This window comes from Argentina silus, assembly GCF_951799395.1.
Source record: "Argentina silus genome assembly, chromosome: 3".
Lineage (NCBI taxonomy): Eukaryota > Metazoa > Chordata > Actinopteri > Argentiniformes > Argentinidae > Argentina > Argentina silus.
The window spans coordinates 381,028-399,358 of record NC_139657.1 but is presented as its reverse complement, the minus strand read 5'-3'; the positions used below and the strand labels follow the sequence as shown (position 1 = coordinate 399,358).

At 48.8% G+C, this 18,331-nt stretch overlaps 2 protein-coding genes across 2 annotated transcripts in view; both read left to right on the top strand.

Moving 5' to 3' along the window:
* slc12a3 (solute carrier family 12 member 3) overlaps window positions 1-4,652 on the top strand; it is a gene marked incomplete at both ends in the record, with an annotated part of 24,773 nt that extends 20,121 nt beyond the window's left edge. The window contains 3 exons of the mRNA XM_083665637.1: window positions 741-894; window positions 1,496-1,563; window positions 4,511-4,652. Coding sequence (XP_083521763.1) covers window positions 741-894; window positions 1,496-1,563; window positions 4,511-4,652 — 364 coding nt within the window. The remainder of the gene's footprint in view (window positions 1-740; window positions 895-1,495; window positions 1,564-4,510) is intronic.
* A 2,438-nt stretch (window positions 4,653-7,090) lies between these two features.
* On the top strand, window positions 7,091-15,699 carry herpud1 (homocysteine-inducible, endoplasmic reticulum stress-inducible, ubiquitin-like domain member 1). The gene is made up of 8 exons (XM_083666702.1): window positions 7,091-7,436; window positions 7,770-7,847; window positions 8,669-8,734; window positions 10,598-10,743; window positions 11,094-11,204; window positions 12,425-12,775; window positions 13,435-13,570; window positions 13,681-15,699. The coding sequence occupies exons 1-8, from the start codon at window positions 7,281-7,283 to the stop codon at window positions 13,852-13,854; spliced, it is 1,218 nt and encodes a 405-aa protein (XP_083522828.1). The 5' UTR covers window positions 7,091-7,280; the 3' UTR covers window positions 13,855-15,699.
* Window positions 15,700-18,331: the final 2,632 nt, after the last annotated feature.

Below are 18,331 nucleotides of genomic sequence, written 5' to 3'. Positions count from 1 at the left end.
TCTACTCTACTGTACTCTACTGTACTCTACTGTACTCTACTCTACTCCATTGTACTCTACTCTACTGTACTCTACTCTACTCTATTGTACTCTACTCTACTCTACTGTACTCTACTCTACTCCACTGTACTGTACTCTACTGTACTCTATTGTACTCTACTCTACTCTATTGTACTCTACTCTACTCTACTCCATTGTACTCTACTCTACTGTACTCTATTGTACTCTACTCTACTGTACTCTACTGTACTCTATTGTACTCTACTCTACTGTACTCTACTGTACTCTATTGTACTCTACTCTAGTGTACTGTACTCTACTGTACTCTACTCTAGTCTGTCTGTCTGTCTATCTGCCAGTGTGTGTAACGTACCTGCCTGTCTGTCTCTCTGTCTGCCTGTCTGTCTGTCTGTCTGTCTGTCTGTCTGCCTGCCTGCCTGTCTGTCTGTCTGTCTGTCTACCTGCCTGTCTGTCTGGCTGTCTGCCTGCCTGCCTGCCTGCCTGCCTGCCTGCCTGTCTGTCTGTCTGCCTGCCTGCCTGTCTGTCTGCCTGTCTGTCTGTCTGTCTGTCTGTCTGTCTGTCTGCCTGCCTGCCTGTCTGTCTGTCTGCCTGCCTGCCTGCCTGTCTGTCTGCCTGTCTGCCTGTCTGCCTGTCTGTCTGTCTGTCTGCCTGTCTGTCTGTCTGTCTGTCTGTCTGCCTGCCTGCCTGTCTGTCTGTCTGTCTGTCTGTCTGTCTGCCAGTGTGCGGAGGTTCGAGGACTTGCTGGCTCCCTACAGGCAGGAACAGGAACAGGAACAAGAACAGAGCCCCCAGAAGCAGGGTGGTGGTGGGGAACCGAGCCAGGCCACTTCCTGGAGGGTGTCTGAGGAGGAGATGGAGAGAAACAAGGCCAAGGTGACAACCCTCTCCTCCTCCCCTCTCCTCTCCTCCTCTCCCTCCTCCCCTCCCCTCTCCTCCTCTCCCTCCTCCCCTCCCCATCTCCTCTCCTCTCCCCCCCCCCTCCTCCGCTCCTCCCCTCTCCTCCTCCCCTCTCCTCTCCTCCTCTCCCTCCTCCCCTCCCCTCCTCCTCTCCTCTCCCCCCCCCTTCCTCCGCTCCTCCCCTCTCCTCCTCCTCTCCTCCTCTCCCCCCCTCCCCTCCTACCCTCCCCATCTCCTCTCCTCTCCTCTCCCCCCCCCTCCTCCTCTCCTCCTCTCCCCCTCTCCCCTCCCCTCCTCCTCTCCTCTCCCCCCCCCTCCTCCTCTCCTCTCCCCCCCTCCTCCTCTCCTCTCCTCTCCTCTCCTCCTCTCCTCCTCTGACCTGCAATGCACAGTATTAGATTTGGAAGGTATCGCTGTTCTTTATGCGTGTGTGCTTGTGCGTGCGTGCGTGTGTGTGTGCGTGTGTGCTTGTGCGTTTGTGTGTGTGTGTGTGTGCTTTTGCGTGTGTGTGTGTGTGTGTGCTTGTGCGTGTGTGTGTGTGTGTGTGTGCGTGTGTGTGTGTGTGTGTTTGCTCCAGTCTCTTCGTCAGATCCGTCTCAATGAGGTTCTTCAGGTGAACTCCAGGGAGGCGGCCATGATTGTTGTGTACGTACCACGTTTTCATTCCAATTATTGAGTGAAGAATAAACAATATAATTATTATTATTATTATCATTATAGTTATAATAATAATAATAATAATAATAATAATAATAATAATAATAATACATTCATATTGTAAAGCGCTTTTCTCAGTAATCAAAGACACGACATTCCATGTAGAGAGATAGATAAAAAGTCAAACAAAAGAACAGTCAGTAAAAACAACAATACAAACAGTTAAAGATTAAAGTCAAGTTTAGAAAGACGGTTTAGAGGGTTTAGAGGAGGGTTTAGAGGAGGAGGGTTTAGAGGAGGGTTTAGAGGAGGAGGGTTTAGAGGAGGGTTTAGAGGAGGAGGGTTTAGAGGAGGAGGGTTTAGAGGAGGGTTTACAGGAGGGTTTAGAGGAGGAGGGTTTAGAGGGTTTAGAGGAGGAGGGTTTAGAGGAGGGTTTAGAGGAGGAGGGTTTAGAGGAGGGTTTAGAGGAGGGTTTAGAGGAGGGTTTAGAGGGTTTAGAGGGTTTAGAGGAGGGTTTAGAGGAGGAGGGTTTAGAGGAGGGTTTAGAGGAGGGTTTAGAGGGTTTAGAGGAGGAGGGTTTAGAGGGTTTAGAGGGTTTAGAGGAGGAGGGTTTAGAGGAGGGTTTAGAGGGTTTAGAGGAGGGTTTAGAGGGTTTAGAGGAGGGTTTAGAGGAGGATGGTTTAGAGGGTTTAGAGGAGGGTTTAGAGGAGGGTTTAGAGGGTTTAGAGGAGGGTTTAGAGGAGGAGGGTTTAGAGGAGGGTTTAGAGGGTTTAGAGGAGGGTTTAGAGGGTTTAGAGGAGGGTTTAGAGGAGGAGGGTTTAGAGGAGGGTTTAGAGGAGGGTTTAGAGGGTTTAGAGGAGGGTTTAGAGGGTTTAGAGGAGGATGGTTTAGAGGAGGGTTTAGAGGAGGGTTTAGAGGGTTTAGAGGGTTTAGAGGGTTTAGAGGAGGGTTTAGAGGGTTTAGAGGAGGGTTTAGAGGAGGGTTTAGAGGAGGGTTTAGAGGGTTTAGAGGGTTTAGAGGAGGGTTTAGAGGGTTTAGAGGGTTTAGAGGAGGGTTTAGAGGAGGAGGGTTTAGAGGGTTTAGAGGGTTTAGAGGAGGAGGGTTTAGAGGAGGAAGGTTTAGAGGAGGAGGGTTTAGAGGAGGGTTTAGAGGGTTTAGAAGGTTTACAGGAGGAGGGTTTAGAGGAGGGTTTAGAGGAGGGTTTAGAGGGTTTAGAGGAGGGTTTAGAGGAGGAGGGTTTAGAGGAGGAGGGTTTAGAGGAGGGTTTACAGGAGGAGGGTTTAGAGGAGAGGAGGGTTTAGAGGAGGGTTTACAGGAGGAGGGTTTAGAGGAGAGGAGGGTTTAGAGGAGGGTTTAGAGGGTTTAGAGGAGGAGGGTTTAGAGGAGGGTTTAGAGGAGGGTTTAGAGGAGGAGGGTTTAGAGGAGGAGGGTTTAGAGGAGGGTTTAGAGGAGGGTTTAGAGGAGAGGAGGGTTTAGAGGAGGGTTTAGAGGAGGAGGGTTTAGAGGAGGGTTTAGAGGAGGGTTTAGAGGAGGAGGGTTTAGAGGAGGGTTTAGAGGAGGAGGGTTTAGAGGAGGGTTTAGAGGAGGAGGGTTTAGAGGAGGAGGGTTTAGAGGAGGAGGGTTTAGAGGAGGAGGGTTTACAGGAGGGTTTAGAGGAGGAGGGTTTAGAGGGTTTAGAGGAGGAGGGTTTAGAGGAGGGTTTAGAGGAGGGTTTAGAGGAGGAGGGTTTAGAGGAGGGTTTAGAGGAGGGTTTAGAGGAGGGTTTAGAGGAGGGTTTAGAGGGTTTAGAGGAGGGTTTAGAGGAGGGTTTAGAGGGTTTAGAGGGTTTAGAGGAGGGTTTAGAGGGTTTAGAGGAGGGTTTAGAGGGTTTAGAGGAGGGTTTAGAGGAGGAGGGTTTAGAGGGTTTAGAGGAGGGTTTAGAGGAGGGTTTAGAGGGTTTAGAGGAGGGTTTAGAGGGTTTAGAGGGTTTAGAGGAGGATGGTTTAGAGGAGGGTTTAGAGGAGGGTTTAGAGGGTTTAGAGGAGGGTTTAGAGGGTTTAGAGGAGGGTTTAGAGGAGGGTTTAGAGGGTTTAGAGGAGGGTTTAGAGGGTTTAGAGGAGGGTTTAGAGGGTTTAGAGGAGGGTTTAGAGGAGGGTTTAGAGGAGGGTTTAGAGGAGGAGGGTTTAGAGGAGGGTTTAGAGGGTTTAGAGGGTTTAGAGGGTTTAGAGGAGGGTTTAGAGGGTTTAGAGGGTTTAGAGGAGGGTTTAGAGGAGGGTTTAGAGGGTTTAGAGGGTTTAGAGGAGGAGGGTTTAGAGGAGGAAGGTTTAGAGGAGGAGGGTTTAGAGGAGGGTTTAGAGGGTTTAGAAGGTTTACAGGAGGAGGGTTTAGAGGAGGGTTTAGAGGAGGGTTTAGAGGGTTTAGAGGAGGAGGGTTTAGAGGAGGAGGGTTTAGAGGAGGGTTTACAGGAGGAGGGTTTAGAGGAGAGGAGGGTTTAGAGGAGGGTTTAGAGGGTTTAGAGGAGGAGGGTTTAGAGGAGGAGGGTTTAGAGGAGGGTTTAGAGGAGGGTTTAGAGGAGGGTTTAGAGGAGGAGGGTTTAGAGGAGGGTTTAGAGGAGGGTTTAGAGGAGAGGAGGGTTTAGAGGAGGAGGGTTTAGAGGAGGGTTTAGAGGAGGGTTTAGAGGAGGGTTTAGAGGAGAGGAGGGTTTAGAGGAGGGTTTAGAGGAGGGTTTAGAGGAGGGTTTAGAGGAGGGTTTGAAGGAGGACAGCGTGCTGGATTCTCTGTGAATACACAATGAACAGCTGACCTCAGTGTATGTGTGTGTGTGTGTGTGTGTGTGTGTGTGTGTGTGTGTGTGTGTGTGTGTGTGTGTGTGTGTGTGTGTGTGTGTGTGTGTGTGTGTGTGTGTGCGTGTGTGTGTGTGCGTGCGTGTGTGTGTGTGTGTGTGTCTGTGTGACAGGACCATGCCTGTAGGAAGGAGAGGTATGTGTTCCAGTGCCCTCTACATGGCCTGGCTGGACACACTGTCCCGTGACCTCCGACCTCCGGTCCTGCTAGTGAGGGGAAACCAGGAGAACGTCCTCACCTTCTACTGCCAGTGACCTGTTATTACTTCCTGTTATAAACATGTTATAACCTGTTATAATCACCTTCTACTGTTATAAACATGTTATAAACACCTTCTACTGTTATAAACATGTTATAACCTGTTATAATCACCTTCTACTGTTATAAACATGTTATAAACACCTTCTACTGTTATAAACACCTTCTACTGTTATAAACATGTTATAATCACCTTCTACTGTTATAAACATGTTATAAACACCTACTGTCTACTGTTATAAACATGTTATAATCACCTTCTACTGTCTACTGTTATAAACATGTTATAATCACCTTCTTCTGCCAGTGACACCTGCTATAAGCTCTCTATAAAGGTCTCTGACATCACCCTACACTGACTCCTGGTGAAAACAGGTACAGCAGAGAGATAGAGCTGTACAGTTCCACAAAACCTCCTCACATACAGCTAGCAACACTAACTTAGTTAGAACTAAGTTATATCTGACTCCAAGAAATACAACATAACATAGCTCTCCCCTGTGTGACAGACTAATTAATAATACTCATAGTCACAAAGAAACATACAGGAGAAGACTGTTGACTGTTTACTGTTGTAAACTAATGGAGGTTCAGGTTTAAGTCTGTGTGTCCTGTAACAAGAGAGGAATGCTGAACCAAACAGATGCATCTCTGTCCCTCTTTGTATATCCTGCTAAACAACAAACACCAGACACCAACACAGAGGACCAGACACCAACACAGAGGACCAGACACCAACACAGAGGACCAGACACCAACACAGAGGACCAGACACCAACACAGAGGACCAGACACCAACACAGAGGACCAGACACCAACACAGAGGAGTGGACACCAACACAGAGGACCAGACACCAACACAGAGGACCAGACACCAACACAGAGGACCAGACACCAACACAGAGGACCAGACACCAACACAGAGGAGTGGACACCAACACACAGAGGAGTGGACACCAACACAGAGGAGTGGACACCAACACAGAGGACCAGACACCAACACAGAGGAGTGGACACCAACACAGAGGAGTGGACACCAACACACCTTCTCATGTCAACACTGGTGGTCAAATGTTCAGTTTCCAAGCAATGTTGAAACCAGACTGAATGTCTCCTGCCTCAAAAACCCTCTATTTAACTCACCAACTGCCAAAGAGTTCAGGAACACTCCCCACCTAGAGGGCCAGGTGTTCTATGTGGTGTTCACCTAGCAACAACACTCTGATTGGCTACAAAATGAACCATCATCATTGATGCATTTCTGGTGAATGTCGTCACCCTTGGCGCTCTGGAATGTTGAGAATGTGGGAAACTGTATTCACCCTCGGCACTGAAGGAGTTAAGCAACCTGTTATTTAAGCAACAACACATGAGAGGCCATGAGTTCTGACATGTTAATCATGGCTGTTTCACCTGGCTGTTTCACCTGGCTGTTTCACCTCAGCCATGATCAGTCACAACTCATGGCCTCTCATGAATTATTGCTGCATTTCATTGGAACAGTGTTTTCTGGTATGTTTCTTTGTGACAGCAGTGAATGCTGTTCTGAATGGTGGCGGCCATGTGGACGTGTTTTAGCCTAGTTCCCTCAGGAATGTACCGCTCTGGGAAGTCCCAAGCTTTTATATTTCTAGATTTTTATATTTCTATATTTTGCTATTTCTGACTTCATGTGACATACACGTTTCAGAATCCTATGCATTGAATAATCAACCCATATAATCAACAATTAACTCACCAACTGCTGAAGAGTTCAGGAACACTCCCCACCTAGAGGGCCAGGTGTTCTATGTGGTGTTCACCTAGCAACAACACTCTGATTGGCTGCAACATGAACCATCATAATTGATGTATTTCTGGTGAATAAAGTCACCCTTGGCGCTCTGGAATGTTGACAATCTGGGAAACTTTATTCACCCTCGGCACTGAAGGAATTTCTATTGGATGTTAAAGTTTCTCTCTCTATTTCTGACTTCATGTGACATACATGTTTTAGTAAACGAGGGATGGAATATCGAGCTGAAACCGACAGGATTGTTGAACAAGGCGTTGCCTGGGTGACTGATACTGATGATGAAACATCTACATTATTATTATTATTATTATTATTGTTTTTATGACTTGTTGTTGTAAAACTGCTGTATAATCGTTTTTATTAGCTTATTATCTGTATTCCATTCTAGTGTTGTTGTTGTTGGTGATGTTGAGACAAACAGACGAAACTTGAAATGTCGGGAGAGTCATCCTGCAGCACATGCGCAGTAGAGGACGATCCGTGGGCCTCCACGTCTGATCACATGGCCAGTGGGTTAGCCAATCACATCCAGCCACAGGGGTGGGTTAGCCAATCACATCCAGCCACAGGGGTGGGTTAACCAATCACATCCAGCCACAGGGGTGGGTTAACCAATCACATCCAGCCACAGTCTGTTTTCACAACAAGGTTCCTTCCGGGTTTCACGCCACGAACGGACTTCTTATCTCTACTGGAAAGTTTCCGTGAGACCAGTTTGCATTTGATATCTGACCTATTTCAGATCCATAAGTCTTTCATTCGTTGTTATTTTCCAAGCGAAGACATTCCATTGCGCTGATAAGCGTCGGGAGAGGTCAGGAAAAGGACCATGGAGAACAGTAGCGGCTCTGAACCGAGGCTGATCAGGCTGGTCGTGAAGACCCCGAACCAGCTCCGCGGAGATCAGGTGGTGGAGGGGGTCGACCTGGGCTGGACCGTCAGGGATCTGAAGACCCACTTGTCGAGGGTCTTCCCCAATAACCCGGTGAGCTGTTCCAGTCTTGTTCCTAGCTGGGTTAGCAGGCTAGCCAGCCACATCCTACTGCACAGAGGTTTTCTGTGGAGACAACAAATATTTACAGTATTTCCCAAGACAGTTACAGTCATTTGTGTATTTGATCTAGGCTTGCTGCGCTTAGGGTGTGTGTGTGTGTGTGTGTGTGTGTGTGTGTGTGTGTGTGTGTGTGTGTGTGTGTGTGTGTGTGTGTGTGTGTGTGTGTGTCTGTCTGTCTGTCTGTCTGTCTGTCTGTCTGTCTGTCTGTCTGTCTGTCTGTCTGTCTGTCTGTTTAGTAACAGGTTTGTCCTCTTTGTCCTCCAGACTGAAAGTGATCAGAGACTCATCTACTCTGGCAAGCTGCTGCCAGACCACCTACACATCAGAGACATATTCAGAAAGGTCTGTCTGTCTGTCTGTCTGTCTATATGTCTGTCTGTCTGTCTATATGTCTGTCTGTCTGTCTATATGTCTGTCTGTCTGTCTGTCTATATGTCTGTCTGTCTATATGTCTGTCTGTCTATATGTCTGTCTGTCTATATGTCTGTCTGTCTGTCTGTCTATATGTCTGTCTGTCTATATGTCTGTCTGTCTGTCTGTCTATATGTCTGTCTGTCTATATGTCTGTCTGTCTGTCTGTCTATATGTCTGTCTGTCTATATGTCTGTCTGTCTATATGTCTGTCTGTCTGTCTGTCTATATGTCTGTCTGTCTGTCTATATGTCTGTCTGTCTGTCTGTCTGTCTATATGTCTGTCTGTCTGTGTTTGCCTGTGTGAATATTCCATATTATGTATGGTTGTAAAGTGTAAAATAGACCTTGGTCTCAATGGGACTCCCTGCTAAAATAACGGTTGAGTTAAATAAAATCAAATAATAGAAGCTCCTATGACTGTTATGAAAGGAACACAGGCAGCAAACGGACCTGGGCCTCCCCAGAACCAACAGGACCTCATCAGAATCATGGTTCTGGACCCAGAGCCTGGTTATTCTGGCCCTTTGACTGAATCACTCAGCTCACGATTCCTGTTCTGTCCTCAGCTTGTCTGCCTGTGGTTTCATCATGTAAAGAGATCAGACCACAGAGACATCAGTGACCAATCGGATCACAGAGACATCAGTGACCAATTGGATCACAGATACATCAGTGACAGAACTTGTGTTTGAATGTCATTAGAGTCCATTCATCAGATTTCTAATCAGGCATTTTTCTGGCCCACTCAGACGGACACGACTCCCACAGTGCACCTGGTGTGTGCAGTCAGAGGACCCCTGGGAGCTCGACCCAAGGTAACCCTGTCATGTGACACTGATGATGATGGTGATGATGGATGTGGTGGTGATGATGACCATGCCCTAAACCTGAACCCCTACCCTAACCTTAACCCTTACCCTAACCTTAACCTGTACCCTAACCTTAACCCTTACCCTAACCCCTACCCTAACCTTAACCCTTACCCTAACCCCTACCCTAAACTTAACCCCTACCCTAACCTTAACCCCTACCCTAACCTTAACCTGTACCCTAACCTTAACCCTTACCCTAACCTTAACCTGTACCCTAACCTTAACCCTTACCCTAACCCCTACCCTAACCTTAACCCCTACCCTAACCTTAACCCCTACCCTAACCTTAACCCCTACCCTAACCTTAACCCTTACCCTAACCCCTAACCTAACCTTAACCCCTACCCTAACCTTAACCCCTACTCTAAACTTAACCCACACCCTAACCCCTACCCTAACCATAACCCCTACCCTAACCTTAACCCTTACCCTAACCTTAACCCCTACCCTAAACTTAACCCACACCCTAACCCCTACCCTAACCATAACCCCTACCCTAACCTTAACCCTTACCCTAACCTTAACCCCTACCCTTACCTTAACCCTTACCCTAACCCCTACCCTAACCTTAACCCTTACCCTAACCTTAACCCCTACCCTTACCTTAACCCCTACCCTAACCTTAACCCTTACCCCTACCCTAACCTTAACCCCTCCCTAACCTTAACCCCTCCCTAACAGGCTCAACTCACTAACTGCCAAAGAATTCAAAATGAAGCATCATCATTGATGTATTTCTGGAGAATGTCGTCACCCGTGGCGCTCTGGAATGTTGAGAATGTGGCGACTTTATTCAGCCTCAGCACTGAAGGAGTTAAATCTCAACTTCAGTGGGTGATGTCATGGTCACGCCATCCTAAGCATCTCACTTGACAAGAATATTAACCAGCAGCTGTAATCAGCACAGCCAATCAGAGAGCAGTCCCAGCTGGGTGCTCAGGTTGGCTAAGGCCAGGTCACCTGACTGGCACCCTGCGGCAGCTGGAAACCTCTCAGTTGTTCCCCAGACGACTCCGCCCCCAGATAGTCCTCCAGAGAGACATCCTCAGTCCCAGCCTCAGTCTCAGTCCCAGCCTCAGCCTCAGTCTCAGCCCAGCCTCAGTCTCAGCCTCAGTCTTAGCCCAGCCTCAGTCTCAGCCCAGCCTCAGTCTCAGCCCAGTCTCAGCCCAGTCTTAGCCCAGCCTCAGTCTCAGCCTCAGTCTTAGCCCAGCCTCAGTCTCAGCCCAGCCTCAGTCTCAGCCCAGTCTTAGCCCAGTCTTAGCCCAGCCTCAGTCTCAGCCCAGCCTCAGTCTCAGCCCAGTCTCAGCCCAGTCTTAGCCCAGTCTTAGCCCAGTCTTAGCCCAGCCTCAGTCTCAGCCCAGTCTCAGCCCAGTCTTAGCCCAGCCTCAGTCTCAGCCCAGTCTCAGCCCAGTCTTAGCCCAGTCTTAGCCCAGCCTCAGTCTCAGTCTTAGCCCAGTCTTAGCCCAGTCTTAGCCTCAGACTCAGCCGAGTCTTAGCCTAATCTTAGCCCAGCCTCAGCCCAGCCTCAGTGGTTAGCAGCAGCCAGTCAGGTGCACCGCTTGGCTACTTCCTGGTTAGCGTCCTCTGGGGAACCCAGCTGTGCTTCTGCCCCCCCCCCCCCCCCCCCCACCTAAAGACGGCTCTGGAAGTTTCACATGCCTCTGTGGGTGTGAGAGAGTCGTGTAGCTAACTGGACCTGCTGCTACCGGCCCACATCCAATACCTTCAAACAGACATTCCCCAAAAGATCCCCATGGAATCCTCCTGAGAGCAGCGCCTCGCTTGTGTGTTTGATGTTCGCTCCAGGTCAGAGAGGCGGAGCTACAGCAGCCCTCCCCCTCCCAGGACCCACAGCACGCTGAACCAGAGATGAGACAACGCAGACACCCAACCCCCTCCCCCTCCCCCTCCCCCTCCCCCTCCGCCGCCCCTGCATGGCCTGGTATCACAACGTGAGTACACCACTGCTGACCAAACTGTCATGACTGACTGTATTTGTTGTTGTTGATGTTTATGTTGTTGATGTGGTTGTGGTTGTTGTTGATGTCGTGTCTGACTGCAGGACAAGGTAATCCAGAGATTGACTGACTGACTGACTGACTGACTGACTGACTGACTGACTGACTGACTGACTGACTGACTGACTGACTGACTGACTGACTGACTGACTGTGTGTGTGTGTGTGTGTGTGTGTGTGTGTGTGTGTGTGTGTGTGTGTGTGTGTGTGTGTGTGTGTGTGTGTGTGTGTGTGTGTGTGTGTGTGTGTGTGTGTGTGTGTGTGTGTGTGTGTGTGTGTGTGTAGGCCCGGTGCAGCAGCGATGGCCCCGCCCACCTTCCCCACCTACTCTCTCTACAGCCCCCAGCAGCTGCTGTGGCTCCAGCAGGTCTACGCACGGCAGTACTACATGCAGTAGTGAGTATTACCACTATTATTACCACTATTACTATTACTACCGCTATTATTACCACTATTACCACCACTATTACTATCACTATTACCACCACTATTACTGCCACTATTACTACCACTATTACCACTATTACTATTACTACCACTATTACCACTATTACTGCCACTGTTACTCCCACTATTACCACCACTATTACCACCACTATTACTCCCACTATTACCACCACTATTACCACTATTACTACTATTAGTACCACTATTACTACTACTATTACCACCACTATTACCACTATTACTACTACTATTATATATATATATATATATATATATATATATATATATATATATATATATATACTACTATACTATTACCACTACCAAATGATACTATACTACTACTATAACTATAACATGCAGTAGTGAGTACTATTACCACTACTATATGATACTGTATTATACTACTATACTACTACTATTACTATACTACTCCTACTACTACAATACTGCTACTACTACTACAATACTACGATACACTACTACTTTACTCTACTACTATACTACTACTACTGCTGTACTACTACTGCTAGTATTACAACTATACACGACTACTACTACTACTATACTACTACTACATTACAACTATACACTACTACTACTACTACTACAATACTACTACTACATTACAACTATACACTACTACTACTCCTACTGCTACAACTATTACTACTACTATTACTACTACTACAACTATTATTACTACTACTACTACAATACTGCTTTACTCTACTACTCTACTACTACTGCTAGTATTACAACTATACACTACTACTATACTACTACTATACTACTACCACTACTACTACTACTACTATTACTACTATACTACTTCTACTACTACTACTACTACTACTACTACTACTACTATACTACTACTACTACTATACTACTACTACTACTACTATACTACTACTACTACTACTACTACTATACTACTACTACTACTACTACTACTACTACTACTATACTACTACTACTACTATACTACTACTACTACTACTACTACTACTACTACTACTATACTACTGTCACACTCTGACATAACATAATGTTAGTGACCAGAGCCCCTCCCACCCTGCGGTGATGTCATGGTTATCTGACTGCACCTGCTGCTTCTGTTGATGTCATCGTTTTATAAACCCTCTCGTCTTCTGTTTGACCAATAGCCATGCAGCGCTGGCAGCAGCAGGCTCCTCCCCCCTGGCCTTGCCCCTCGATGGCCCCACCCCTCCAGCTGTCCCCGCCCCACTGCCCAATCAGGCGCCTCTCGATAACCTCCCGGCCAACCAGAACGTACAGGCAGACCCCGCCTTCATCAACGCGGGGGCAGCCAATCAGAACCTGCGTATGAATGCCCAGGGCGGGCCGGTGATGGAGGACGAGGAGGATCTGAATCGTGATTGGCTGGACTGGGGGTATACGGCCGCCCGATTGGGTGTGTTCCTCAGCATCGTCTACTTCTACTCCAGCCTGAGTCGCTTCGTCCTGGTGATGAGCAGCCTGCTCCTCATGTACCTGTGAGTTACCCTACACCCTACACACTACACCCTACACACTACACCCTACACACTACACACTACACACTACACACTACACCCTACACACTACACCCTACACCCTACACATTACACACTACTCCCTACACACTACACTATACCCTACACCCTACACACTACACTACACACTACACTACACACTATACACTACCTGGAACAGCACGTACCTGTGAGTTACCCTAAAATAAATATAATATATCTACAATAGAATATATATATATATATATATATATATATATATATATATATATACACATACAATAGAACTTTAGTACAACTTTGTCTTCTTCCTGTGACTTTGTGCTGCAGACAGATGTCATGGAGCTGTATTCACCTCCAACCTTCCTCCACTTCCTCCTCCTCTTCCTCCTCCTCCACCTCCACCTCCTCTTCCTCCTCCTCTTCCTCTTCCACCTCCTCCTCCTCCTCTTCCTCTTCCTCATCCTCCTCCTCCACCTCCTCCTCCTCTTCCTCTTCCACCTCCTCCTCCTCCACTTCCTCCTCCTCCACCTCCACCTCCACTTCCTCCTCCTCCACCTCCACCTCCTCTTCCTCCTCCTCTTCCTCTTCCACCTCCTCCTCCTCCTCTTCCTCATCCTCCACCTCCTCTTCCTCCTCAGACACACGGCAGGCGTGTTCCCCTTCAGACGTAGACCCCTGGTCCAAGGTCCCAACAACCCCGGCCCCCCGGCACCCGAGGACCAGCAGAACCAGCAGGACCAGCAGGACCAGGACAGGATCCCACACCCAGCACCGGTAAGAACCACGCTGTCATAATAATGACATACATTCAATTTGTATAGTATGCTAGCATGCTAACTAGCCAGTCAGAGTGTGTTTAAACCAGGCTGTTCCTCTTCCTTCAGGCCCCAGCAGGGGGGGGAGGGGGGGGGGAACCGGACATGGGTCCAGCAGCCCCCCTGCAGCAGCCCCTGGCGGCAGTACTGGTGCCTCCGCACAGGGTGTCTCTGGTCTGGACTGCCTGGCTGTTCTTCAAAGCCTTCTTCTCCTCCCTCGTACCTGAGGCTGTGGCCAACTAACTGACTCTGCCAGCAGGGGGGGCCAGGGTGGAGCTCCTCTCACAGCCTGGCCTCCCTCACCCAGCCTGGCCTCCCTCTCCCAGCCTGGCCTCCCTCTCCCAGCCTGGCCTCCCTCTCCCAGCCTGGCCTCCCTCTCCCAGCCTGGCCTCCCTCACCCAGCCTGGCCTCCCTCTCCCAGCCTGGCCTCCCTCTCCCAGCCTGGCCTCCCTCTCCCAGCCTGGCCTCCCTCTCCCCTGGCCGGGTATCCTCCTCCTCCTCAGCCCTCTCTGCCTGGATCTCTGGACATTAGTGAGTGACATCATGACTGAGTCACTGAAGCCTCCTTCCTCCTTTCTGTACGGTGTGTCATGAGTGTGATGTCATGAGTGTGATGTCATGAGTGTTTCCCTATGGAAACTTCCTGGTTTGTGACCAAAAATAAGCGAGCGCTTCCCTCTGCCAAATGGACGTGTGTGTGTGTGTGTATGTATATATATATATATATACATATATACTATAAATGTATATCAAAACTAAAAACTGTAAATATGAATTGTATAGTCTGTGCACAGCAGCACTTTACAACCATGTATGTTATTATGCAAGCTGCCCTTCTGGTTGGGCTTATTATGGGCTGGTCAGGATGTAGAGGATGTAGAGGATGTAGAGGATGTAGAGGATGTAGAAGATGTAGAGAGCGTTGGTCTGGTAAAGGTTCTGGTCGTGTCCAGAGATGTGAGGTCTGAGCTTCTGACCATGGGCATGAAGCAGAGGACCTACTGACCATGGGCATGAAGCAGAGGACCTTCTGACCATGGGCATAAAGCAGAGGACCTTCTGACCATGGGCATAAAGCAGAGGACCTTCTGACCATGGGCATAAAGCAGAGGACCTTCTGACCATGGGCATAAAGCAGAGGACCTACTGACCATGGGCATAAAGCAGAGGACCTTCTGACTTCACAAGATGTCACCAAGTAACGGCATTTACCCATGTTTAGAGATTTGACACAGGCGTTGAACTAACTTGACACTTGATGACCAACCCAGATTCAAGTTCAGCTCACCTGACCAACCAGGGCCTCCACAGCCAATGGGCTGAAAATGCTCTTTGTGCTACGAAGACTCGGTGAAGTCACCCCAGAGTGGTATATCTATCTATCTACTATCTCAATGTTCAGGTAACTTTGCAGTGAGACAGACAGGTACCCCCCAGTCAGACAGACAGGTACCCCCAGTCAGACAGACAGGTACCCCCCAGTCAGACAGACAGGTACCCCCCAGTCAGACAGACAGAGTGTGGCATCCGTCTCAGATGTTTCTTGTCTCCGATGGGAAAGCCAGCGCTTTCAAATGTAAAAATGTATGAGTGTGTGACAGGTCACAGCTTAGTGTGTAAGGGCAGAGTGTGTGACAGCCTGTGTGTGTGTGTGTGTGTGACAGGTCACAGCTTAGTGTCTAAGGGCAGAGTGTGTGACAGCCTGTGTGTGTGTGTGTGTGTGTGTGTGTGTGTGTGACAGCTGAGTAGTGCAAACGCAGGAACATGTAATTGTGTGTGGGCGGGGCTTAGGCAGGAAGTTGTTGCTGTGTCTGAATGGTGTTCTCCAGAGCAGGTAAAGAGTCATGTGACACCTTCCTTTACCTTCTCCTCACGGTTCTGGTTAGCCTGGTTTTATCTTCAGGTCAAACAGCATTTTAATGGAGGCTGTGATGAGTCTTCTGGAGAGAATGGCAATAATAGAAGCAATAAACATAGTTATTTAAATGATGTGTTTCTGACTGCTTTCTTGTCTGTTGAATACAAACACGATGTTAAACAAACAAACAATGATTTATTTGCCAGGAAACCAACTGTGGAATGGGATTATTTCTTACTTTCCTCTCTGTCTCTTAGAGTAGGGTGTAGTGTGTAGGGAGTAGGGTGTAGTGTCTAGGGAGTAGGGTGTAGGGAGTAGGGTGTAGTGTTTAGAGTGTAGTGTCTAGGGTGTAGTGTGTAGGGTGTAGGGAGTAGTGAGTAGGGTGTAGTGTGTAGGGTGTAGGGAGTAGTGAGTAGGGTGTAGGGTGTAGTGAGTAGGGAGTAGGGTGTAGTGAGTAGGGTGTAGTGAGTAGGGTGTAGTGAGTAGGGTGTAGGGTGTAGTGTCTAGGGTGTAGTGAGTAGGGTGTAGGGTGTAGTGAGTAGGGTGTAGTGAGTAGGGTGTAGTGAGTAGGGTGTAGTGTCTAGGGTGTAGTGAGTAGGGTGTAGAGTGTAGTGAGTAGGGTGTAGTGTGTAGTGTGTAGGGTGCAGGGAGTAGTGTGTAGTCCTGTGTGGTGAACATCACAGCGACAGCACGCTCCTGTAGATTCTTCCTCTACAACATCAGAAGGATACGTCCATTCCTCACCAGAGAAGCAGAACAACTCTTGGTCCAGACACTTGTGATCTCTCACCTTGACTACTGCAATGTACTCTTGGCCGGTCTCCCCGCCTCCTCCATCAGGCCTCTGCAGCTCATCCAGAACACTGCCGTCTGTCTGGTGTTCAATCTCCCCAAATTCTCCCATGTCACCCCCCTCCTTTGCACCCTCCACTGGCTCCCGGTAGCAGCTCGCATCAGATTCAAGACCCTGGTGCTCGCCTACCGGGCGGCAAAGGGAACAGCCCCTTCCTACTTACAAGCAATGGTCAGCCTCCAAACCCCCCCTGCCCGATCACTCCGCTCTTCCACCTCGGCTGATCGCCTGGCCCAGCTGCCTCTACGTGGATGCAGCAGCTGCGCTACTCGGTCACGGCTTTTCACTGTCCTGGCGCCCCGCTGGTGGGAGGAGCTTCCCACTGCTGTCAGGACTGCAGAGTCACTACCAATCTTCCACCCTAGATTGAAGACCCATCTCTTCAGGCTACATCTTAACAGTCCCTCCTAAAGACCTCTTCACCCCCACTACCTCCCTAACCCTAACCCCAACCCTGACCCTAGAGACCTCTTCACCCCCACTTCAAGTTTTCTCCTGTTAATAAAAAAAAAAAATCCTTCTAGCATTGTGACTGCCGCTGGCCCCTGGTCTGAGCATAGATTACTGTATCTTATGATGACTGATGGATAGATGATTCACCCACTTAGACAAATGTATTAGTTGTAAGTCACTTTGGATAAGGATGTCTGCTAAATGCCATAAATGTGTAGGGAGTAGGGTGTAGGGAGTAGGGAGAGATAACTGAGGGAGAGTACATATGAACCACTGGCTGACAGGACGCCTGTTACTGCTCACACAGTGTTAGACACGGTGTAGGCGACCAACGGACAGACATCTTGGACCAGAATGGCTTCAGTCACAAGGCTGAGCATTCTACTGGCTGTTCTCATCAACACCATCCACGCAGACCAAGAAATAATCAACATTGAAGAAGAAGGTGAAGATTATCATTTTGAAACTCCTATGGGGGTAAATGACTGTGTGATCACTTCAAGTCCGTGGCTGAAGAGACCCTGCTGTTGTGGAACACATCTAACCCGTCACCTGAGAATTCTACACTGACTGCAAACTTAAAGGATCGATTAAAAGCTGAATTCAAGAGTGACAATCAGACAGTTCTCTCTCTGAAGATCCACAATGTGACTCATTCAGACTCAGGGCTCTACAGGGTGGAGTGTTGGGAGTCTGGCAGAGTGTCACAGAACCACAGCGTCAGACTCTCAGTCTGCAGTGATGTGAATATGAAGATGATGTCCTGGGCTGTTGGAGAGACAGTAGACCTGCCGTGTGAGGGGGCAGCAGCAGGTGACCACCTGACTGTCCAATGGCTGAGGAGGAGGTGGTGGAGGAGGGGCACCAGGAACTGAGAGAGAATGTTTCTCGACGAGAGCAGAACCCTGAACCCCCTCATGGAGGACCTAAGAGGCCTCTCTCCACATCACCAACATCACCTTTGAAAACATGAAGTATGATTACCGCTGTCTGGTCCTGGATGGACAGCATTGTCACCAGACTGGAGTGTCAGTCAGACCAGGGTATGTTCTAGGCTCACCGGGGGAGGAGCCTGTGCTGCCTGTTGTCATCCTGACACCAATGGGACAGAGATGAGGTAGGGGGGGGGACCCCTCATGGAGACCTCCACCCAGTATCACCATCTCAACACCTCTCTGAGGACGCCAGTGACCTCACTGACGGAGGGAAGCAGATGTACGTGCTGGACGGAGGAGTGACAGGGAATTCCTCCCTGGTCGTCCCATCTCTGATGGTCAGCCACAGGGGCGGTTATAGCTGTCGACAACATGACACTGGTATGTACATCCAAGAGGACCTTCTGCTGGTCTGCCCCCACCTGCCCCCGTTACAGCGCTCTGCTCAGAGGGAGAGGAGGTGGTTCTCAGCTGTAACTCTCGTCTCAATGAGTCAGATGTGGTTCTGTGGTACAGACAGACTGCTCAGCATGATGGTGTCATTCTGGACACAGATCTATGGTGGAGAGAACAAACTCCTGAAGATTTGATTGGATGAATCAATGCGTCTCACTCCTTTAC